This window comes from Nicotiana tabacum, chromosome 1 (assembly GCF_000715075.1).
Source record: "Nicotiana tabacum cultivar K326 chromosome 1, ASM71507v2, whole genome shotgun sequence".
Lineage (NCBI taxonomy): Eukaryota > Viridiplantae > Streptophyta > Magnoliopsida > Solanales > Solanaceae > Nicotiana > Nicotiana tabacum.
In genome coordinates, this window is record NC_134080.1 from 99,499,116 (window position 1) to 99,525,664 (window position 26,549).

A 26,549-nucleotide genomic window follows, 5' to 3' on the forward strand; every position below is an offset into this window, starting at 1 on the left:
GGATCCGTTTGCTCAAAACATTTACCGAAGTCAACTCAAATGGATTATAAGGCAAAAATTTTATATTTTTCTCAGTTTTTAACATAAAAGTTTTCCGGAAAAAACACCCGGACTGCACATGCAAATCGAGGAGGGCTAAGATGAGGTATTTAAGGCTTCAAAGCACACAATTAGGTTCTACTACGTAAGATGACCTATCGGGTCATTATAGAAGTGCAACTTTTCACTTCAGACTTATTTGGCCTTAAGTTAATGAAACTATTGGTTGCACTTCAGACCTATTTAGTCTTAAGTGCATCTGAAGTGCAATATTTTCACTTCAGACCTTTCTGACCTTAAGTGCATGAAAATATTTATTGCACTTTGGACCTATTTGGTCTTAAGTGCGATTTTTTCTCTTTAGACTTAATTGGCCTTAAGTGCATTGCACTTCAGACTAATTTTTTTTTAACTTTAGACTCGATAAGTCTGAAGTTGAGCGTAAAATGGGTAGGCTTGTAATTATTTTTTACAAAGTGTGTATAGCTTCAATTGTGACTTCAAAACCGGGTATAGATGCAAAAGCTCCCTTAATAAGTTGGCTTTTGCCCACAAATATTTGGCCCACCCCTAAAAATTAGAAGTAGAGAAGAAATTAATAAATGACATATTATTTTTATAAAATATCAATATTTTTAAAGATATCCTTTTTAAAAATAATTTTAAACATATCAATTTGTCAAAACGCTTAATATATTCTCAAACGGAGTTTTTTTTTCTTCCTTTTCCCCCAAATTTTCATTTCTTCAAAAACCAAATTCTCGTGGCAATCTAGTTAATAACCCGTAACCACGAGGATTATACTGTAACTCTACCCTTCAAAACTGAAACCTGTCAAATCTCTCTCGCTTCATAATCTTCCTCTCTCTTCATGGCTGTATATTCTGTTGCCAAATATAAATTTTTATGAAACAAAGACCAAGAAGACGAGGAGAAGAGAAGAGCCCAACATATATATAAAGAATAAAAAGAAATAAAACTTCAATATAGAAATACCAAAAAAAGGCAATATGGATTATCGAGTTCTTTCATCTCTATCAAAATCTTTGACACCCTTCTCTCTCCTTTTATTGTTATATATTTTCCCGGCGGCGGCGGCGACCACAAGGGCTTTTAACCTCTCCACCATCACATACGAAGAAGGATATTCCCCTCTTTTTAGTGATTTCAATATCGAACGATCTCCTGATGATACAAGCTTTCGTCTCCTCCTTAATCGTTTCTCTGGTAGTACTTATTTTGATATATCAATTTCTTAATTTTTATGTATATTTGATGTAAACTTTTTTATTTCAATATTAATGTTTGTATTTTACCTTTTCAGGGTCTGGTGTAATTTCAACAGAATATTACAATTATGGATTTTTTAGCGCTAGTATTAAGTTGCCGGCCATATATACTGCCGGCATCGTTGTCGCATTTTATGTAAGTAATATTTGCATGTGTATAGTTTCTTTATGCATAAAATATCACTTGATCTGATTTTGACTACCTATTTTAGTCATAATATATGCATGTACGTGTTCTGAAATCCAAAACAAGATTGTTTATTGAAGGAAGAAGCACATTTTTTATTTTGCATGGTGAAGAGTTATATGAAAATGCGTCTACTTTGACGATTACTGATATTACATGAAATTCCTTCTATTTTTTTAAACCATTGTTGTATTTATTGATATATAGACGTCAAATGTGGACACATTTGAGAAGAATCATGACGAGTTAGACATCGAGTTTCTGGGGAATGTGAATGGGCAGCCATGGAGATTTCAGACCAACTTATATGGAAATGGGAGCGTAAGCCGTGGGAGAGAAGAGAGGTATAGAATGTGGTTTGATCCTAGCAAAGACTTCCATCACTACAGCATTCTTTGGACCCCCAAAAATATTATGTAAGCACTTCTATTATTTTAATTACTTAGTTGCCTTCTTCTTTCAAGTTATTTATTCCATGATTATGGATAATTAACATTAAGATAATCTCATAATATAAAATCCTTTATACTGTCAGTGCATAGAAATTAAAAAAATTCCTAATTGCTTGTTCTCTTTAATTTGAATAAGTATAATTCTGTTAGGTATCGAAAGCATTCAGTAGATGCTGTAAATAGTGGCATTGTGCCTATCTTTTGGCCAAACGCGGAGAGAGAAATTAATAAGAAAGAAAGGTTGCTATTCGTTTTCGAAAATTTTGGTTACCTATTGCGTTTGTTGGATGAGACCATTTTCTTTTAGGTACTTTATGTTTATGGTTGGTTTTTAATAACTTTTCCGAATTTCTATTTTAATGATTAGTGGCTGATGAAAACATGTGATGATTTATAACTTCTACAAATTACTGCCATATATTCACAAGTGTTCTTGCATAGAATGGACAGAGTGTAATTGCTTATTTTCTAGTACAACTTTCTATTTTCTTCAGTGTTCATCAAATTGGAACTTCTTTCTTTCGAGGAACTGAAAGGTAATTTTGCACATATTTTTTCTCTGGAGTTTATTTTTCATACTTTTTACTAGTAATTTTTTTTTGCCTTTGGAGCGGGGACCTTAGTGTTGAGGGGGGGGGGGGGGGGTCATAACATGCCAAAGATGTTGATTAGCTCATTAATGGGAGGAAATAATTAAGTACATTAAACTGTTGATTAGCCCGTTAATGAGAGTAACTAATCTTCTAAAAGGGTAAAAAATTGTAATTGCACGGTTTACGGCAATGCAAATATTACTTTTTCCTTTTCTAAGAAACGTCTTTAAAGCTGGAAAACTGGGGTGATGGGCTGTTTTCCAAGTGACGTTTGCACTAATTGTATATGTTAAGACATAAAAGAGTTTGTCTATACTTTGAACTTATCATGCTTAATAAATGTAGTTGTTAGCACAAAATTCTTCTCATAACAAGTGTTTTGGTTATGTTGCCTCAAAGTGTACTTACCGTCAAGTTTATATATGATATAAACTGCCCAAAATATAGGCTATATAAAGATAATCTTGTTTCTACCCATAAAATGTATACTAAACTAAGAGTATAGTATGAAATATAAATGTTTCTTGGCTAGCTATAAGGAAGGTTCAGTGTGGGATGAGACTGGCCAAATTTGAACTGTTTTGTGATTCTTTTATAGACTAATGTTTGTAAAGTGTTTTAAAAGGTTGAGAATGAGTATTGCCCTAATTCTTCTTCAATGGGTATAATGTTCTTGAAAACCGGGATATTCACAATGTTACTAGAGGCACAAATTTGTATAACTCTGCTCCATTTGGCACTTTGCAATTGAGATTATTTAGCTTCTAGCTCTGAATACTAGCCAATCATTCTATTATCGTGGTAGATATTTATCAAAATCGCTCTTCTAAAAGATTTTGGTGTTGCTTCCTACTTGGAATATTGAGTAAAATCCATAATCAAATACTTGCTGATGTTTTCAATATCCAGATTTGGAAAATCATTAAAGTGAGCATTTTAGCTAAGTACATTGACAACTAGCATACTTTCTTCTATTCCCTCTTCTTGATTCTTTTCTTTAATATCTTAAATTGCCATAATAAATTATTAAGATATCAAGAAAAAAGGGAATGTCGCCTTTACAGTTGCACATTACTAGAAAGTTGTCAAACAAAGGATTCCTTAACTTGTTGAAGATTGTAATGTAACAACTTCCAACACTTTGTAACTTGCAAGTTTTAGTTGCATAAGATGTCGGTAAAAATATTGAAGTTATGCACCCGTAAATCGTAAAGATTTGTACACTGTCAGTGTACGTAGTTTAATATGTGAAAGTTGGTCAAAATTTCTTCATTCATTAGTGTTTCTTTTTAACTAACCTCCAAAACCTTGGTTTTGTTTCTTTGTTTTATAGATTCTACATTGATGAGACACCAATTAGAGAAGTAAATCGTAATCCAGCAATGGGAGGGGACTTTCCATCAAAGCCAATGTCTTTATATGCCACAATTTGGGATGCATCTTCTTGGGCTACAAATGGCGGCAAGGCTAAAGTTGACTACAAACATGAACCTTTTGCAGCCGAGTTCAAAGACTTAGTTCTTGAAGGCTGTATAGTAGATCCCATTGAGCAAATTTCATCTACAAATTGCACTGATAGAATTGCCAAATTACTTGCTCAAAACTACTCTATCATGACACCCGAAAGGCGAAAATCAATGAAATGGTTTAGAGAAAGATACATGTATTATTCTTATTGTTATGATAATATTAGGTACCCTGTGCCACCACCAGAATGTGTGATTGTTCAGTCAGAAAGAGACTTATTTAAGGACAGTGGAAGGCTTAGGCAGAAGATGAAGTTTGGTGGCAGCCACAGCCACCGGAAACACCGCCCTGGACGGAGCTCTAGGCGGCGGAATAGGGCTGCTGCTGGTGCTTCATCAAAGTCTGGCCAAGCTGCTGCAATGTAATAAATTGTAAATTGTACGAGGGGTAATTATTGGGTGTGAAGATTTCTATACTCCTATAGATGGTGGTGTACCAAGGAAATTAGCATATACATGAGTGGTATTATTGAATTTGTACTTTAAAATGTAGCAGGGCAGTGGAATCAATATTATTACACCCATATTTAGATAGAATGTTGGCAGTAGTGTTGGCTTCTCTGAAAATGTGTTGCACAAGTGGTCCTCCAAGATCATCAAGCAAAGGCCTGCGTTTAGTTAGGACATGTGAGTATTTATCGTTCACTCCATCGAGCATAAAGCATACAACTTGGGAGTCAGATTCGATCTACAAAGTTATAATGTTCAAGTCTTGAGCCAGTTACAAACCAAATAATAAAGCAAGCAATTCTGTTTGGATAATCGAAGAAGAGGTAATATAAGGTGCTTGGAGAAATCAAGTATCCAGCTGCCTATATGGTTTCTAAAAATATCATGTTATCGTAAGTACCATCAACATTATAAGCTTAATAACATCATCAGGAGGTAGCTGCGAGTTGACAGGAACGATGGTGGTTCGAAGAGAAGAAGTTACAACATTTGTAAGGAAAGAAATTCCGCAACTTGCGTGATGATATGTTTGATGAAAATCAAATTTGAGAAATTATTAAAAACCTTCTTGTTTCTATTAATTCAGATATTCCAAAGAAGAAACGATAGGAGAATGTTTGTGTCACGACCCAAAATCCAACTAGTTGTGATGGTACCTAACTCAACCGGCTAGGTAAGCCAATTAAAAATTATCCAATTTAATAAGACTTATTAAGAGAAGAAATAATAATATAACTATTTAATAGAAAAATTTTCTCAAGGACAGGTAGTACAAATCATGAGCTTCTAATATTAGAATTTATAACGCTGGTATGAAATAAAAATACATCATCTGTTCGAATAATACATAAACAGATTAATAACTCTAAAGTTACCAAGAACAAGAGGCAGTTGTGACTGGAACGCAGGCACGACTTCCGATCCAGCTCCCGCCGTACACAGCAACATCAGCATCCAACATCTACACGCAAGGTGCAGAAGTATAGTATGAGTACAACCGACCCCATGTACTCAATAAGTAACAAACCTAACCTTAGGTTGAAAGTAGTGACAAACTGGAACAAAGGTCGGGTCCGACACCAATAGCCAACAACAGTTCATAACAACATAGTGCAAGGTAATAAAAGAAGTATCTCAGAAATAGAATGCTCAGCTCGTTCACAGTTCCAGAAAATAAGCATGTTTTTCAAGTATGCCAATGAAAACCCAAATCTTTTACCGAAATTGCCAAGAAAATATGAGTAAACTTGAAAATTGTGATTTTTTAAAAAATCCTTTCAACAATAAATAGGATGTTTCATTTTCAGATAGCGTGAGGAAAGTACATCTCTATGCCTACATTTCCAGATACAGGTAAAATCATGAATGTCACCAAAATCGGGTAGCAGAAGGAAATGCATCTCTAAGCATGTATCTCAGGTACGCATGTCAAATGCAATGCATCTCAGTGATGAACTCATGTACTCAAACTCTCAGAGTACTCAATCTCATTTTCTCGCATTCTCTCTCACCATGCTCAATACTCAGCACACTCAGTCACTCAGCACTATACAATACCTGTTACGACGTGCTACCCGATCCACATATAGACATAAGGCCCGTTGCGGCGTGCAACCCGATCCACATATATATAGTCATAAGGCTCATTGCAGTGTGCAACCCGATCCACATATATATAACCATAAGGCTTGTTGCGACGTGCAACTCGATCCACATGTATTATATATATAATCAATTGCGTTCACTGGGGTTGTGTGCAGACTCCGGAGGGGCTCCTTCAGCCCAAGTGCCATCATAAATCAGTAAAACCCGCTGCAGCGTACAACCTGATCCCATAAATGTCACTCATAATCAAACTCTCGGCCTCATTCAGTCATACATCTCTCCAGTCTCTCTCTCTCGCGGGCGCACAATGTCATGAAACTAGCCCGAAAATGATGATATGATGCATCAATAAATAACAACAGAGACTAAGATATGATATGTAATGAATGAATATGACTCAGCTTGAATTTCAATGAAATCAATAAGTCATCAGCAAGAAACGGCCAATATGGGTCCCAACAGTACCAACATATAGCTTAAACATGATCTCTAGCATGATTGACAACTCAATTGATTTAGTACGTAGAGATTTTATGGTTATAGATAAGATCAAGTAACTACATAGTACCACAAAAATAACAGAGCCATAACTTACACGGTGCACGTCCACATGCCCATCGCCTAGCATGTGCGTCACCTCAACACCAAACACATAACACGTAATTCGGGATTTTATACCTTCAGCGTCAAGTTTAGAAGTGTTACTTACCTCAAACAAGTAAATTCCAATACCGAGCAAGCCAAGTGACACTCCAAAATACCATCACGCGCGTACCGACCTCCGAATGGCTCAAAACTAGCCAAAAGCAACTCAAGTACATTGAATAATGCCAAAGGAAACAAACCCAATCGATAAAGGTCGAATCTTTAATCAAAAGCCGAAAATCGGCCAAAAAGTCAAAATACGGGCCATACCTCGGAACCCGATGGAACTCAAAAAATTTGACAATCCATTCCATTACGAGTCCAACTATACTAGTTTCACTCAAATCCAACTCCGAATCGATGTTCAAAACTCAAAAATTCACTTTATGAAACTTTAGGCTAAAACCCCCAATTTCCTCTTTAAAATTCATCAAGCAATGGCCAAAAATGAAGATAGATTTATGAAATAAGATCAAAACAATGTATAAAATACATAGCCCAATCATTGTGATGAAAATTGCTCCAAAACTCGCCTCAATCCGAGTTCCATAGCTCAAAAAATGCAAAAATTGCCGAAACCCCCAAAATACAGTACTTTATACTTCTGCCCAGGGATCGTCGCATCTGCGACACACTTAGCCGCTGTTGTGGCGTCGCTTTTGTTACAAACGTTCCACTTCTGCGGAGAGGTACTGAAGAAATGGACCTCACACTTGCGGAAAAGCATCCGCTCCTGCGACATCGTAGGTCGACACAAGGAATAGCACATGCGTTAACGCCCGCTCCTACGCTCAAATCTCGCAGGTGCGCTACAAAAAGCCGTTTCTGTGGTCTTCCTCACCTCGCATCTGTGATGACACTACCACTTTTGCGGCTCTGCACCTGCGCCCATGGCTCTGCAGGTGTGGTTATACCAGAACCTCTACCAAACCAGCCTTAGCCAAAATTTCCAAAATGCTCCGAACCTCGTTCGAAACTCATCCGAGCCCCTCGGGATCCCGTCCAAATATACCAAAAAGTCCCATAATATAACACAAACCTACTTGAGGCCTCAAATTACACCTAACAATATTGAAACGACGAATCGCACCTAAATTCGAACTTGATGAATTTTGAACTTTTCAACTTCTATAACACGTGCGGAAACATAGCGAACCAACCCGGATTGAACCCAATTTTTGCACAAAAGTCCCAAATGACATAACAAAGCTATTCCAATTCCCGAAACTATAATTCGAACCCGATATCATCAAAGTCAACTCTCGGTCAAACTTATGAACTTTCCAAACCTTCAAATTTTTGATTTTCGCTAATTAGTGCCGAATTCTTCTAGGAACATCCAAATGCAAATACGGGCATACACCCAAGTACGAAATCACCATCCGGACCTAACGAAACCATCAAAACTCCAATCTGAGGTCAAATGCTAAAAAGTCAAACTTGGCCAACTCTTCCAACTTAAAGCTTAAACTATGAAGTTCATTCTTCCGAATCGACTCTGAATAACCTGAAAACCAAAACCGATGATTCCATAAGTCATAATACATCATACGGTGATACTCATGCCCATAAACTACCGAGCGAAGTGCAAATGCTCAAACGACCAGTCGGGTCGTTATATCCTCCCTCACTTAAACACACCGTTCATCCTCGAACGTGCCTAGAGTTGTTCTTAAGCCGCTAGATCATAGTGTAACCTTACCACACATAACCGGGGTTGATACCACGTCACCCTAATCCATAAAAGCCTAACAACACAACATAACTGAAGATCCTTAATCCATCCTTAGCCTATAAACCTTAGAACCTAATTTCTAACATCCAAAATTTCCTATAAGACCCGAATCTCGCATCTACACTCTTTATAAGTTTGAACAAGCTGCATCAAGCCATAGCCATAACCCAAGACACAATCACATGATATACCACATAACTCAAATACTCATAACAATGATTTCTAGTCACAGTAGATGCTTAAAACAACCTAATATCGGTAATAAACTTTATATCAAATAAAACCTCGTTTTAAAACCTTTGTATACTGCAGACGATGAAAGAAACATGCAGAAATCATAAACATTCATCAGATCAACACGTCATGGAGCTTCTTCTCTGTGACAAGAACTATAGCCATTTTTAAGCCGACTTCCGATATTATCCTTCCAAATATACTGCTATCAAATCCGATAGCACCCATCCTAGATCCGACGACCTTATCTTATAAAATACCAGCTACTCTACTGACCTACCACACCAATACTACCTAGAGCCACAAACCGTGCAATCCGTGCACCAATATGCAACAATTCAAATGTACTCAAAAATGGCAATGACTCAAACGAGAGAACCGCCCCGCAAGCTCAATAAATACCGCCACAATGCAATGCTAAAAACCCATCACACACCGTAGAACCATAAAACATGAATTTAACACAAAGGATCATATCTCAACATCTCTACCACAATGCATGACCCCATCCAAACATTGGTCCATACAAAACACCTCAAGCCACCTTGCTCAAAATCAACAACCACACGCAACCCGACATCAAGTACCCAATGTGCATGACCATAACCACGGAGAAGAAAATGACACAATGTCTCACAAACCCGAAAGAACATAACCAATGCGCAATCAATAATTCCACACCCCAATCACCAAATCACACTAAGTTTGCTATAAAGCCCAAATAGAACCACACCGAGTGTGCATATAATAAACGGATCACAACCCCTCGTAGCATAGAAGGGTAACTCACAGAACATATCATAACACGAATAAGCTCAACTCTAATCGAATGGCACATCCCTCAACAACAACATTATGGATTCAACCAATCCAACCTGGCGTAGAATACACATCCTCATTAGGCCTACCAATGAGCTCCCAAATCAACCCTTCTGAAAGTCCACAATGACTGAACCATAGCACATACTAACATCTAGCTAGCTTTGACTACATCTTCACAGTCCACAACCATGAAACAATCTGCTTATGAGAACTCCTGGTCTCCAAATCCATAGAACATATGAATCACCGTATTTGACCATAACTCCACCACCTGAATGTCTAACACATCTCCCATACACGATCATCCCACGAGGAATGCTTCGATAATTCTTCCATGCCACATAGCGAAAATTGAATATCAGCAATCAATCAACCAGGCGATTACCGCTATACCAATGAAGCATCCGTAAGTCAAAACTTAGTGCTCCTTCTGAGATGCACACCCTACTCAGGTAATACCAATTAGTCCAAATATCTGAAATTGCTTGTGCTGCATAAACTCATGATCTCCCTTTTGGAACTGAATCGTATACTTGCACATGCAGATCATAATCTCAAAGCACACCTCATCTATTATGAAATCATATAAAAAGTACGAGAATCTCATAATCCACTCCGAGTCAGCAGCAGAATACGTACTCAATCGGTCAGAAACTTTCCTTTTGATCTTATCCAGTAGAAAATCACTATACTCAACATGCTCCTCATGCTGGTAGGAAATATCCATCTCAAACCATGGTAGAGATCATCGAGAACACTCCGAAACCTATTTGCATATAAGCAAACCATCAGAACTGAATCTCTCTAACTCAACTAAGCCACGCCAGTGCCATATCCAAGAGTGTTGCCACAAACACCTGTAGGGACTCACCACATCAAAAGTACCTAAAGAACCGATCATGTCCATTACTGTACTGATCCAACCTACTACCAAGTGGTCCTATTCCTTCAAATTCCTTTCGAATTGCATTCAAGTTGATACTTCTCCTTACTAGAACACCATGATCCTTAACCAAAACTCACCCCACAAACCCTAGCATAGAACCACACCACCTAAAGGCGCATAAGCCGTCGTACTCCCTCTTAGCACCCCAAAGTACCACAATCGAAGCACCCGCTCTGAAGATACCTTATGTGCACCCAAAACTGTTTCCTTTACCTCCCTAGTATTGAAATGTACAATCCATAATGATATAGAAATACCGCGAGTTTCAACACCATCCAATGTAAATCTTAGTTTCTGGCTATACGCAAATCCGCAAAATTCTCAATTGCTACATATAAATCTTGAATCCATTAGAACCATTCTCGAGAGTCATCCACTCTACTCAAATCTCAATCGCACCGCCCAAAAGGGCCGAATGACTTGTGCCCCATTAGCACGACAACACCCAAAGAAGTAACCCCTCCATAACACAGCCAAGCAAATTCCTACTCCATGCCCACTACATCCTTCACGAATAACCACTCAATCATTCCATAATTTCCATATACCCATAGAAGGTAATACAACCCGTATCTAGAAATTGCCTTACTCGAGTCATCCTCGATCTCTTCTATTGCAAGTCATAACTGATTCACTAGTATGCCTTAATCTGAAACCAGTACAACACCTAACCACGCAATCAAATCGTCAATAGCAGACTCCCCCACTTGGCTCAAAGCCATAGAACAAAATAGTCGATAACTCATAATACCCATACTCTATTACTGCCATAATCCCGCACTAAAATTCAACTAAATCCTTCATATGTTCATGTAACACAAACCATATAATACCTCAAATCATTTGCTAAGCTCACATTCATCCTCGCGATGGTCAGGATCAACTATTACAACTGATCCAAACTCAAATCGCACAAGTATAACCCACTGGTAGAAAAGAAAGCCCCCGCACAACATCATAAAAATCACACATCCGCAAATTATCTCGTAGGTTATAATCCACATACTTAGCCTCAAACTGACATCTCTTTATGCCCTTTCACAACCACAACTACTGCACAATCACTTAATCTTCCTAAGTCTGAACTCGCCAACAAGGCATGAGGACCTAATTCGTTTCACAATTAAACAACATGAAAGATCCTCCAGTACACTAATAACTGGAGACTACACGTCAAATAAAGACAAAAATCAAACACCCAATGGTCCTTTTACATCTCAAGCAAACTCTTCTCAACACCTTCGAACCATCTGAACACATCCCGCAGTCTCATCACACTCATCATATAGTCATCCAATCAGTCATCGAGCCACAAATTCCACTAATAGGGACAGTACGATACTTATAAGTCCAAAAACATGTGGTCACACAACCGAAATCCCCGTGGTCGAGCTACAGTCAAAACCCGGCCTCAAGTCCTCCAGACTGGCCCATCATCAACACACAGAAATCACATCTTTCACCCTATCCAAGGAATCACAAGTCGTTGATGCACAACTGATACCGAGCACTCATGTGTGCATATGAATGCATGGAAGGAATTCAAATAGTTACGCTTCAAGCTGAATCAATGTCGCACGATAAGGAAAAAAAGATGGGAAATCTATCCTAAATGACCTGTAGCCTCTCGAAGATAGGTATGGTCGTTATCATACTGATCCGCAAGACTCTACTAGACACTTGCTCATGACATATAGAACCTATGAACCTAGAACTCTAATACCAACTTGTCACGATCTAAAATCCAACTAGTCATGATGGCACCTAACCAACCTGCTAGGTAAGCCAATTTACAACTATCCAATTTAATAAGACTTATTAAGAGAAGAAATAATAATAATACAACTATTTTATACAAGAATTTTCCCAAGGACTGGTAGTACAAATCATGAGCTTCTAAGATTAGAATTTACAATGCTGGTGTGAAATAAAAATACATCATCTGTGCCATACGCAATAACAACAACATCCAACATCTGCACACAAGGTGCAAAAGTGTAGTATGAGTACAACCGACCCCATATATTCAATAAGTAACAACCTAACCTTAGGTTAAAAGTAGTGACGATCTAGAACAAAGGTCGGGTCCGACACCAATAGCCAACAATAGTTCATAATAACATAGTGCAAGTAATAAAAAAAGTATCTCAGAAATAGAATGCTCAACTCGTTCACAGTTCTAGAAAAATGGCATGCTTTTCAAGTATCTCAGCGAAAATCCAAATCTTTTACTGAAATTGCCAAGAAAATATGAGTAAGCTTGAAAATTGTGATTTTCCCAAAAATCCTTTCAACAATAAATAGGATGTTTCATTTTCAGATAGCGTAAGGAAAGTACATCTCTATGCCTACATGTCCAGATACAGGTAAAATCATGATTGTCACCAAAATCGGATAATAGAAGGAAATGCATCTCTAAGCATGTATCTCAGGTACGCATGTCAAATGCAACGTATCTCAGATATTGTACTCATGTACTCACACTCTCAGAGTAGTCAATCTCACTATCTCGCATTCTCTCTCACTATGTTCAGCACACTCAATCACTCAACGCTATATAATACTTGCTGCGGCGTGCAGCCGGATCCCTATTGATAGTCGACTGCGCTCACTGGGGGTGTGTACAGACTCATGAGGGGCTCCTACAGCCCAAGCTCAATAAGCACGGACAACTCACGTGTTGCACGGACAACTCACGTGCCATAATATCAATCCCTGGGTCCGCACGGTCAACTCACGTGCTACGCGGACAACTCACGTGCTATGGTATCAATGCCTGGATCCGCACAGACAACTCACGTGCTACGCGGACAACTCACGCGTTATGATATCAATACCCAGATCTGCACGGACAACTCACGTACTACGCGGATAACTCACGTGCTATGGTATCTATACCTGGATCCTCACGGACATTCACGTGCAATAGTATAATATATATAAAGCCAACACGGCCTATTGCGGCGTGCAGCCCAATCCCAAAAGTATCCTCACAATCAGGCCATCGGCCTCCCTCAGTCATCAATCTCTCCAGTCTCTCTCTCATGAGCTCACAATGTCATGACAATAGTCCAAAAATGATGATATGATATATCAGTAAATAACAACAGAGTCTGAGATATGATATGCAATGGCAGCTCAATTACTTTAGTACGTAGAGATTTTATGGTTACAGATAAGATCAGGTAACTACAAAGTACCACGAAAATAACAGAGTCGTAAATTACACGGTGCATGCCCACACGACCGTCACCTAGCACGTGGGTCACCTTAACACCAAACACATAACACGTAATTCGGGGTTTCATACACTCAACACCAAGTTTAGAAGTGTTACTTACCTCGAGCAAGCATATTCCCATACCGAGCAAGCCAAGCGATGCTCTAAAATGCCATCACGTGCGTACCGACATCAAAACGGCTCAAAACTAGCCAGAAGCAACTCAAGTACATCAAATAATACCAAATGAAACAAACCCAATCGATGAAGATCGAATCTTTAATCAAAAGCCCAAAATCGGCCAAAAAGTCAAAACCCAGGCTCGCACCTCGGAACCCGATGAAACATACAAAATTCGACAACCCATTCCATTACGTGTCCGACCATACTATTTTCACTCAAATCCGACTCCGAACCGATGATCAAAACTCAAAAAATTCACTTTATGAAATTTTACGCTAGAACTCCAAATTTCCTCTTTAAAAATCATCATCCAATTGCCAAAAATGAAGATAGATTCATGAAATAAGATCAAAACCAAGAATGGAATACTCAACCTAATCCTTGTGATGAAAATTGCTCCAAAAATCCCCCCAATTCGAGCTCCATAGCTCCAAAAATGCAAAAATGCCGAAACCCCCAAAATAGAGTACTTTATACTTCTGCCTAGGCATTGTCACATCTGCAACACACTTAGCCGCTTCTACGACGTCACTTTTGCGACAAACGTTCCACTTCTGCGGAGAGGCACTGAAGAAATGGACCTCCCACCTGTGGAAAAATGTCCGCTCCTGCGCTCAAATTTCGCATCTGCGCACACGCAGGTGCGCTACAAAAATCCGCTTTTGCGGTATTTCCCACCCAGCTCTAACCTCGCATCCGCAATGACACTACCGCTTTTGTGGCTCCGCACCTGCGCCCATGGCTCTGCAAGTGCGGTTACACCAGAACCGCTGCCAAACCAGCCTTAGCCAAAATTTCCAAAATGCTCCAAACCTCGTCCGAAACTCACCTGAGCCCCTTAGGACCCCGTCCAAATATACCAACAAGTCCCATAACATAACACGTACCTACTCGAGGTCTAAAATCACACCTAACAACATCAAAACGATGAATCGAACTTGATGAACTTTAAACTTTCAACTTCGATAACACGTGCCGAAAAATAGCGAACCAACCCGGATTGAATCCAAAATTTGCACACAAGTCCCAAATGACATAATGAAGCTATTCCAATTCCCGAAACCATAATTCAAACCCGATATCATCAAAGTCAACTCTGGGTCAAACTTATGAATTTTCTAAACCTTCAAATTTTCGATTTTCGCCAATTAGTGCCGAATTCTTCTAGGAACATCTAAATGCAAATTCAGGCATACACCTGAGTCTAAAATCACCATCTATACCTAACAAAACCATCAAAACTCCAATCCGAGATCAAATGCTAAAAATCCAAACTTGATCAACTCTTCCAACTTAAAGCTTAAACCATGAAATTCATTCTTCCGAATCGACTCTAAATAATCTGAAAACCAAAATCGACGATTCACATAAGTCATAATACATCATATGAAGCTACTCATGCCCATAAACTACCGAGCAAAGTGCAAATGCTCAAAATAACCGGTCGGGTCGTTACAGTTTGTGAAAGGCTAAGAATAATATTGTGACTGCGCATTTGGGTAGTAGCAGAGGCAGCTCAATGGATCTCGTGACCTAAGACGAAACCATATTTAGAGGCCATTTAATTTATTGTATATAATATTTACACTATTAACAAAATTTACTTTCTAAACAATAAATTAATCATTTAAGACAAAAATAAGCGAATTTCAAAATAAAGGAAGAAAAACACAATAAGTGTTGGACTATCAGATGTTGAGGTCCACAAATTTTGATTTGGCTATCATCACAAACAAGAAAAAGAAATCAACGTACATAATGTAAAAGCTTATGTTTTGAGCATTAACGGTGTCAAAAATATTTAATCCTTTTGATCAATTTAACGATAATTGTAGTTCATTCTATTAAGTAGTACTTATTGGTGAATATCTAAAATAAATTATAAATAACCTAATATAATATATCTAATTACACTAAAAGAAAATAGGTGCATGAATGCTTTTACGTTCATGTAGTTTGAGATAACATTGTAAAAGAAATTTGTTATGTTGTCGATATATAACTTAATCCCTATATAAAAAGGATAAAATTAAAATTGAAAATTGAAGAAATTATACTAACTAATCAGTAAAGAAATTTATCATAATTTGTGAACTTATTGATATAAAATAACTTCAATCATATAATAAAAAAATATACCGTAACACTTTCTTATACTAATTACAACAACAACAACAACAAACCCAGTTTGATCCCAACAGGTGGGGTCTGGGGATGGTAGTCTATATGCATACCTTACCCCTACCTAATGGAGGTAGAAAGCATGTTTTCAATAGACCCTCGGCTTAGTAAGGGCAAGAAGAAGAAGAGGAAAGCAAGGAAGGAAGAAAGATGGAAAAGAAAAGAAAAGGGAGAGATAAAGGATAAGTAGTACCAAATAATAGCAACAGAGAATATAATACTTGAGGCGAACAAAACCACATAACATAATAAAAATCTAAGAATATGAAGGGACATGCATGCTATTAATACTATTTGTGAACAACTATAAACTACCTACTAACCTTCTACCTTAATCCTCGACCTCCACACCCTCCTATCCAGGGTCATGTCCTCAGTGAGCTGAAGCAGCACCATGTCCTGCCTAATCACCTCTCCCAGTACTTCTTAGGCCTACCTCGACCTCTTCTAAAACTCTCCATGGCCAACCTCTCACACCTCCTGACAGGAGCATCAATGTTTCTTCTCTTAATATGTCCGAACCATCTCAGCCTCGACTCCCGCATCTTGTCCTCCACGGAGGTTACTCCCACTCTGTCCCGGATAGCATCATTCTTAATCCTATTTCTCCTGGTATACCCACACATCCTCATCTCTGCTACTCTCATCTTCTGCACGTGGGAATTCTTGACTGGCCAACACTCAGCCCCATACAACATAGCCGGTCGAACCACCACTCGATAAAACTTAACCTTAAGTCTTAGCGGCACATTCCTATCACATAAAACATCGGAAGAGAGCCTCCACTTCATCCATCCCGCTCCGATGCAATGTGAGACATCTTCGTCAAGCTCTCCATTACCCTGGATAATAGACCCGAGATACTTAAAACTCGCTCTTTTGGGGATAACTTGAGCATCAATCTTAAACTCTATGTCTGCATCATAGGTACCGTCACTGAATTTGCACTCCAAGTATTTTGTCTTTGTTCTACTCAGTTTGAAGCCTTTTGACTCCAAGGTCTATCTCCAAACCTCCAACCTCGTGTTAACTCCGCTACGTGTCTCGTCAATCAACAATATATCATCGGAAAATAGCATGCACCAAGGCACCTCCCATTGGATGTGACGCGACAGTACATCCATCGCCAAGGCAAATAAACATGGGCTAAGAACTGATCCCTGGTGCAACCCCATCACCACAGGGAAATGCTCTGAGTAACCACCCACAGTCCTCACCCGAGTCTTAGCATCATCATACATATCCTTAATCACCCTAATGTACGCTACCGGAACGCCGCTAACCTCCAAACACCTCCACAAGACCTCCCTCGGAACTTTATCGTCTGCCTTCTCAAGGTCAATAAACATCATATGCAAATCCTTCTTCCTCTCCCTGTATTGCTCCACTAATCTCCTTACCAAATGAATCGGTTCCGTAGTCGAACGCCCCAGCATGAATCCAAACTGATTCTCGGATATAGACATGCACCTCCTCACCCTGGCCTCCACCACCCTCTCCCAAACCTTTATAGTGTGACTCAATAACTTGATACCCCTATAATTGTTGCAAATTTGGATATCACCCTTGTTCTTGTAAAACGGAACCATCATACTCCACCTCCATTCTTCGGGCATCTTCTTTGTCTTACAACTAATATTAAACAGCCCTATGAGCCACTCCAAACCTTCCCGCCCCGCGCTTTTTTAGAATTCCATCGGGATTTCTTCTGGCCCCGTCGCACTGCCCCTGCACATCTTACGCATCGCCCCTTCTACATCCTCTACCATAATCCGCCTAGAGTACCCAAAATTCCGCCGACTCTTGGAGTGATCCAACTCACCCAGCACAATGTGTCTATCCCTATCCTCATTCAACACTTTTCCATCCTCTCTCTCACCTTGGCCAACCGGTACAATCTCTTGTCCCTTCCTTTGCCCTCGAGCTCCTCGTACAAATGAGCAAATGTCGCGTTCTTAGCCGTCGTAACTGCTAACTTTGCCTCTTTCTTTGCCTTTTTGTAACACTCCCAATAAGTCTTTTTTTCCTCCACATTTGTACTCTCTACTAGCTTCAAATAAGCAACTTTCTTAGCTTTCACTTTATCTTGAACCTCTCCATTCCACCACCAGTCCCCTTTATGACTCCCAGGAGAGCCCTTTGTGACCCCTAAGACCTCTCTAGTAGCTACCCTAATGCAATCCGCAGTCTTGAACCACATATTAGACGCGCCCCCCATACTCATCCAGGCCCTCATAGCCAACAACTTCTCCCCTAACTCCTGAGCTTTGTCCTTGGTCAAATTAACCCACTTGATCATAGGTTTCTTGCACCCTGTCCTCTTCCTCCTACTCCTCTTGATCTCCAGGTCCATAACTAGGAGCCTATGTAGAGTCGTGAGGTGCTCACTTGGGATGACCTTGCAGTCAGTGCACAGACCTTTATCGCATTTCCTACAGAGAAGATAATCAATCTAAGTCTTGCCCATTGAATTTCGGAAAGTGACCAGGTGCTCTTCCCCTCTTCGGAAAACTCGAGTTAGCTATAACCAAATCAAAAGCTCTAGAAAAATCCAAAAGTGAAATTGTGACGACCCGACCCATCGTCTCGTGAGTTACCGCCCCGTTTCCCCCATTTCCTATTTCTTTATGCTTCATTATCAGTGTTGGGTGTGAACGAGTTGATTTGGATTGGTTTTAGTAGGAAATGAGACGCTTAGTCTCTTTAAGAAAGGTTTGTTTTGGAAAAGTCAATCGGACGTTGACTTATGAGTTAGAGGGCTCGGATGTGAATTCCGATGATTCGGTAGATTTGGGGGATGATTTGTGACTTAGGAGTGTGATCGGAAGTAATTTTGGAGGTCCGGTGTAGAATTAGGTTTGAATTGGCGAAGTTAGTATTTTGGCGAATTCCGATTGATAGGTGAGATTTTGATCCGAGAGTCAGAATGGAATTCCGAGAGTTGCTGTAGCTTCGTTAGGTGATTTGAGATATGTGTGAAAAATTTCAGGTCATTCGGACGTGGTTTGGTCGGGTTTTTGATCGAAAGTGTATTTCGGAAGTTTTTAGAAAATTAGGCTTGAATTCGATGAGTTTTGGATAATTTGATGTTGTTTGAGGTGTTTTGATGATTGGAAGAGGTTTGAATAATGTTATGAATTATGTTGACATGTATGGTCGGGGTCCCATGAGGCTCGGATAAGTTTTGGAAGAGTTTTTGGAAGATTTTTGCCGTTTGAGCATAAGCATGTAATGATCCAAATGTCCATTTTTAGTTCTAGAGATCGAAATTTTATTTCGAGATTTCTAGAATTTAAATAATGAATTATAGGAGTGATCTGGAAAGTTTGGTCTAATTTCATCAAGTCGCGGTTGGGTTTTTGATACGAAACATGAGTTAATTGTTTAACGAGCGAAATGGGTATTGAACTGAGAAAATGAGCTCCGAATTGAGTTTCGACTGAAGGGCTATGTTCATATTATTATTTGTTACTCATAGGAATAAGAATCATCAAATTCCGAGTTCGTATGATGGAGCTAGAGCCTTTTTAGTAAAACGAAAAGCTGCTGCAATTTTCTGCATTTTTCGCACGTGTGAACAGTAACCGCACCTGCGTGAAAAGTATCCGTGTACAGTACCATGTACAATAACATGAACATTATCCGTGTACAGTACCCATGAACAGTACCGTGAACAGTACCGTGAACAGTACCCATGAACAGTAACCGTGAAAATTTCTGGACAGTGTATGATTCGGGCAGTCCGAGAGTTTTCTCATTTTTGGAGCTATGGAGCTCGGATTGAAGCGATTTTCGAAGTGATTTTCACCATATGGATTGGGGTAAGTGTTCAATATCCAAAAGTGATTATATTTAATGATTTCATGGTTATTTTCATCAAGAATTAGTGAATCAAATGGAAGAAATTGGAGAAAATTTATAAACTTTTCAAAAACAAAAATTCTAGATTTAGAGGCCGAATTGTTATCGGAATTTAGTAATTTTGGTATGGTTGGACTCGTGGTTGAATGGGTTGTCGGATTTTGTGAGTTTCGTCGAATTTCGAAGCGTGGGCCCGGGGCCGGGTTTGAGCAATTTCGGGATTTTGATGTTAAATTGGATATTTTCGAGTGGGCTTCGCTCCCTTAGCATATTTTAATGATTATGTACTGATTGTGGCTAGATATGGAGCATCCAGAGGTCGATTCGTGCGGGCGAGGCATCGCGGGCTAGATTTTGGACCGGATCGAGGTGAGTAATTGATGTAAATGATGTCCTAAGGGTTTGAAACAGCGGAATTTCACATTGTAACGCTATATTGAGGTGACTTGCACGCCGGATAACGGGCGTGGGGTAGAGCACCATTGGGGATTGTGACTTGGTCCGTCCCGAGAGATATTTTTACCGTATTTTCTACTTGAACTAAATTGAGAATCATCCTTACTTGGATTTAATTGTTACTTTGGGCTTGTTGCCAATTATTTGAATCCTTCAGGGATTGATATCACTGCTTTCGCATATTTTGCATATCATTTGACCTCAGTCCAAGGTTTTAAATACTATTTTGCAAACTCAGCCATTTTTCTAAGATTTGAAAACTTAAATGATATTTCTAAATGATATTTTGGGCTGAGAACTACTGTTTTACAAATGTCCAAGTGGCTTATGATGATTTTTGGACTGAGCATGGATCGGGATGCGCACCGCAGCAGTGTTATATTGATATTGAGGCCGAGAGCCTAGTTGATTACATTGATATTGAGGCCGAGAGCCTGGTTGATTACATTGATATTGAGGCCGAGAGCCTGGGTGATTATACTGAGATTGATATGAGGCCGAGGGCCTAGATTTGATGCCACGAGATGGTTTGATATTGCGCTTGGGCTGTAGGAGCCCCTCCGGAGTCTGCACACACCCCCAGTGAGCGCCGTCGACGATAAATAAGTGGATGGCTCGGGCTGCACACCGCATTGGGTACTAGAGTGTACCATCATATGCATTGCATTGCACTCATGCATTTGTTTTTATCTGTTATACCTGTCTCAGTATTTGGTACTCTGACTTAATTGGCTTGTTGCTTCACTATTTGTTGTTCTAAACTGCCAGTTATAGTTTACTTTGTATTTTTCCATGATTTCTTATTCTCAGCCTTTATTTATGTTTATTACTCACTGGGTCGGAGTACTCACATTACTCCCTGCACCTTGTGTGCAGATCCAGGTACACTACAGGCTGAGTGAGGATTTGTTTAGCTGAGCAGTAGTATCCGGGAGTATCGAGGTAGCTGCATGGCATTCGCAGCCTTGATCTCTCCCATCTATCTCTATCTTTTATTCCGTATTTTTCCTAGACAGACTTGTAATAGGTGGATATTCTGTATTAGAGGCTCATATTCGTGACACCGGATTCTATTGGGCTATGGTGTGGTATTTTAATTGAACTTTCGCAGATTTTATTATTAATTATACACTTGAATGTAATGACTTAGTAAATTCTCTGTGATATTTATCTATAATCTGAATAAGAATTTGGGATAACGTTGTTGAATGGTCGGGCTTGCCTAGCAGTGTGTTGGGCGCCATCATGACTGGGGTTGGGGTCGTGACAGAATTACCTCCCTCATTCCTATCCCCAAAACCGTATCCGCCATGCACATTATCATAACCCCTAGCACTATCCCCAATATGACCATTGAAATCTCCGCCAATGAACAAATTCTCTGTGTGCGGGGTACTACGCACCATCTCGTCCAAATCTTCCCAGAATTGCTTCTTGACCTCCTGGTCCAAACCTACTGAGGAGCGTATGCACTAATCACGTTTATAGTAAACCCACCCACTATCAGCTTAATACTCATCAACCTATCATTTACCCTCCTAACCTCAACCACGAGCTCCCTGAGGTCCCTGTCTACTAAATATACCTATCCCATTCTTACCCCTAACGCTCTCTGAGTACCATAGTTTAAACCTATCTGCATTTTGTGCCCTAGTACCCTTCCATCTAGTCTCCTGAACACACACTATATTGATCTTCCTCTTTTGAATAATCTTACCTAACTCTATAGACTTTCCCGTCAACGTCCCAATGTTCCAAGACCCAATTCTCATCTTAGAGGCTTTCTTACCCCCCTTCCCACCCTGGACCCTAACCCCAGCCCCACCCGAGGACATGACCTTACTCTCACATCGTTCACTACCGCCACTATAAGCAAAAGGTATTTGGTAAACACTACCACTAAGAGCCAAAAATAGGAACGAAAGACTACAAGATACGAACCCGATAGCTAAAAACAGCTCAAAGGAGCGACTACGAGAACAGAAAGGCGAGCAGGCCCTAGAACAATGAATCTACCACATCTACGAAACTACCCCTATGCAAACATAAAATTAAAATGAATCGATGAAACCTTAAACTTAAAACACTAGTAGAAAAGATAGAAAAAGCAATCAATCCAATCAAAATTGCCGGGAAGGCAACAGTAAAGAGATGTGCGCAAATACAATTCAAGAAAGATGGAACCTGGATCACAGTCGGGGATGTCCGGACACACTTCCAAATCCGCTGAATGCTGTAGTTTATTAATCAAAAGCAGTCTAAAATACCCAAAAAAATATTCCTCTATTTCAAGATTTCCATTGGAATTGATAGAGAAATTGTTGCGCTGTGGGTCTTCTTGATGAAACACGAAATAGTGAAAATCAATATCTCAATATTGGTCAGTTAGAGGAATGGATATCTTTGAATGTGAAGCCAACTTTCGTAGAGGATTCTGGTCTTTTACAACCCTAAGGAAAACTTAGTCCCATATGACAAAAATAGGAAAGATTCAATCTTTCTTCAAGAAAACTAAATCCCAGATGACCCAAAAATGAAAAAGATAAAAAGCCTCTGAAAAGAAGATTTTTTATATATACTAATTATTTATATAAATTATACAATATATAATATATAGATTATAATAATAAGTATTTAAAACAAATTTTGGGGATTTCAAATTTTGGGGCCTAAGACGACCCCCTCACTGCCCAAGCCTTTAGAGTCGCCCCTGGATAGTAGATAAATGAAAGAACTTTGTATTGGTATCACCATCATTTTATTTTTGGACGTGAGATTCCAAAAATCTTCTTCATCCTTAGGTAAGATATTAAATTCGCGGATAAGAGGATCTTCAAGTTCAAAATAAAAAGGACTATGTGTAATCACACAAATACAAAGGTTAACACTTATCATAAGAGTATTGAGCACCCCGTTGTTTCCGCTTTTAAGAATAAATGTAGAATTAGTTAAGCAATAATGTGAAAGGGTCTAATCATACTATAATACAAAGGTAAATACTTATCGTAAGAGTACTATTGAACCCCTATTGCTTCCACTTGTTAGAATGAATGTAGAATTAGGTAAGCAATAATGTGAAAGGTAATTCTATATACCGATTGTCAATATTATATGGGAGTAAATATTAGTTCTCTATGATCCGGTAGATGTGCAGTTATAAAAAAATTTACAAATAAAAGTGTTCACATATGACAAGTACCATGCATGGATGACAAAACAAGAGAGGATGTCGGAGAAAGTCAGAGACGGATCCAGGATTTCAAGAGGATGTATGAATTATTGTGACAAGGTTGACCTAGAATTCACATTTGACGTGTTTAACTTTAGTCTCTTACCATGAACCTACTACAATTTTAAAATAATAGGTTCCAAATTATATCTTTTTTAAATTTTAGTGATTTTTACGTATATATCTGTACTTCGTGCAAAAAATAAGACCATCCGAAGTGGGATTTGAACCACTAATTTTACTCGTAGAGAGGCACCCAATAATATTGCACCATCGGAGTCTTTAAGAATGAGTGAACGCTCATATATTCAAATAATTTTGAAAAAAAATATATCATTATTATATATGGTTTAGGGAGACCAGTATAAATTCACGTAAACCCATATTCTAAAACCTAGATACGCCCCTGTCCGAGATGTTTTAGCCACGTCCAACATAAACCTCCAAATGCATGTACCATTTGGTAGTGCAACACTTTGATGATTCAATGTGCTACAGGAGGACAAAGTAGGCCAAATATCACATATAAATATGTTACCTCGAAAGACTTTCAATTTCTTAAATCTATATGATTTGAATCGACTTAGAGGTGCGAGCAAGTTGGGGTCGAAACATAATTGTTGTTGTTACACTTACATTATATTTAAGTTTACTAGGAATCATTAACTTTTGAGATTTACAAAATCGTTAGTTTTAGAAAATATCTAATTCTTCTTTCAATATAAATTATTTTGGAGTAGCAGAATGATGTGAATCATAATAGAGTAGAATGAATATAAAGGATTCTTAAAATCCGCTCTAATTTTGGGTCGAGCTATCAATATGGGCTGGCTCAGCCCAGCCTAGCCTAGTCCAGCCCACACGGGCTTTGGCATTTGACGGGATGGGTCGGACTGGCCCACTATTTTGATGGGACTTAAAATGGTCGGCCCAGCCCTATGTGGGCCACGACCCGCAAGACCCCGCCCACCATTTTAAAAAGGGTGAACGACATAATTACCCATAAAAATAAAACTATTTACCTTTCCTACCCATTTATTTTTACCCATCAAACTAATTATCTTTTCTATCCATGTCAACTTTTGTGGGCAATTTTCTCTTTTTTCTGCTTTTCTTTTTTATTTCTCTGCTTCTTTTCTTTTCTTTCTTTTCTCCTTTTCTTTTTTCTCGTTTTCTTCTTATTTTTTCTTCTTCTTTTCCGTTCATTTATTTTTTTCCCAAATAATAATATTATTATGATTTTTACCATAATTTAATTTCACACTCAATTTCGGCTCCTTCTTTATTTTTATTTTTTTTCTTTTGTTTATTTTCTTTATTTCTTGTTCCTCTTCCAATTTCATTTAACTCCTTTTTTTCTTTTTCCCCCTTTCTTTTCATAATCTCATTCCATTTATTTTTGTTCTTTTTATTTATTGTATTTTTTGTATATTAATTATTAGAAAATAACTTACTTTGGTATATAATATACCAAAAATAATATATTAGTATCAGTTGAAGTATGTTATTGAAGTATAGTATGATACCCATATGCTATATATCATATATTTACCGGGTATATCATATCGAGAACTTTGTTAGAAAACTAAAAAAGAACCCACTGAATTTTTAAAAAAAATTAAAAATACAAAATTTAACAGTATTATTAAATTATATCATATACTGTGAAATAAATTACACACTATTGAATTAAATATATATACCAAAATGATATATAATATGTTATTTTGGTATATACCAGCTGATAAGGTGGTGGTGCGTATATAACGCCGTAACCTTTTCCCATATCCTATATACATATATTTACATATATACGCATATATAACGCCATCTGGTCATGGGTCAATGCACATGTATGAAATGCATGAAAAATACGTAATAATCTCAATATTCCTTCTGGATAAATTTTTCCAACTGCATATTATTCTGAGACCCACAAGCAGAAGATAATATATTATGACACATGGAAATTCTAGAACATAGATATCTCTAATACTTCTATGAATAGAGTCATTTATGGAATTTGTGCATTTGCACGTTTCTTTCGTATCGTATGGATCATGCTAAAGGGAAGAAGGGATAGCCTTAACATACCTGGAATAGAAACAACTCCGTATAATATTCTTGAAGAAGATTGCAATATTAAAGATTTACGTTGCTACAGGCTTAACCACGTTTTAACATATAAATTCTGATTTTTGGAGTGTTCTTTTGAGAATGATAAGTAGAAGTGTTGCTCACGTTCATGAATTAAAATGATGAAGTTATGAATCCTTGAATGGAATATTAAAGTTTCCAAGAATTGAAATCCTTGGAATTGGAAAGTATATTTAGTCTTGTGACATATAATCAAGGAATGACCTTAGTCATATCCTTGTAAGGTTGCTAGCTGCCACGTAGCTTTTGGGGGTGAGAATTATTATTTTATCCACTTATTAGTTAACCGGGTAATTTTTCGTTACTTGATAATTAATCTATTACCCGTATAATTTAAAAATTACCATAAATTACTTAAAATATTATTCACTGTCCACATACCTTATACACCTTACTATCATGGCCATGTAGTACCTTGTATGGTACTAGTCCATAAATACCCGGTATTTTAGCTCGGGCCGTATTTTACCCAAACATGTCAAAGTTTGACAAAATTCGTTTTCTTTGATATTACTTACCCTCTTACCTTCACGAATTTACTCATCACTTATAATCCTTATAATCCCCAAATAATCTTTTCCTTGGACTGATGTCAATTACCTTACGACAAATTCAACGTACACTACTGTAGGGTGCAACATCGTAGTAGCTTATTACTGCGAAGCATAACATCACCGTAATGTAATACTGCTGGGTACAACACTGTCGTAACTTAATACTGCAGGACACAACATCAATC

At 38.4% G+C, this 26,549-nt stretch overlaps 2 protein-coding genes across 2 annotated transcripts; one reads left to right on the forward strand and one right to left on the reverse strand.

Annotated features, from left to right (window-relative positions):
• The first annotated feature begins 909 nt into the window (after positions 1 to 909).
• LOC107819338 (putative xyloglucan endotransglucosylase/hydrolase protein 30) lies at positions 910 to 4,911 on the forward strand. The gene is made up of 4 exons (XM_016645438.2): positions 910 to 1,266; positions 1,364 to 1,464; positions 1,723 to 1,931; positions 3,894 to 4,911. The coding sequence occupies exons 1-4, from the start codon at positions 1,050 to 1,052 to the stop codon at positions 4,450 to 4,452; spliced, it is 1,086 nt and encodes a 361-aa protein (XP_016500924.1). The 5' UTR covers positions 910 to 1,049; the 3' UTR covers positions 4,453 to 4,911.
• Positions 4,912 to 18,554: 13,643 nt separating this feature from the next.
• On the reverse strand, positions 18,555 to 22,259 carry LOC142163206 (uncharacterized). The gene is made up of 3 exons (XM_075220468.1): positions 22,010 to 22,259; positions 21,701 to 21,877; positions 18,555 to 18,628 (listed from the first exon to the last, which is right to left on the reverse strand). The coding sequence occupies exons 1-3, from the start codon at positions 22,257 to 22,259 to the stop codon at positions 18,555 to 18,557; spliced, it is 501 nt and encodes a 166-aa protein (XP_075076569.1).
• Between the last annotated feature and the right edge of the window lie 4,290 nt (positions 22,260 to 26,549).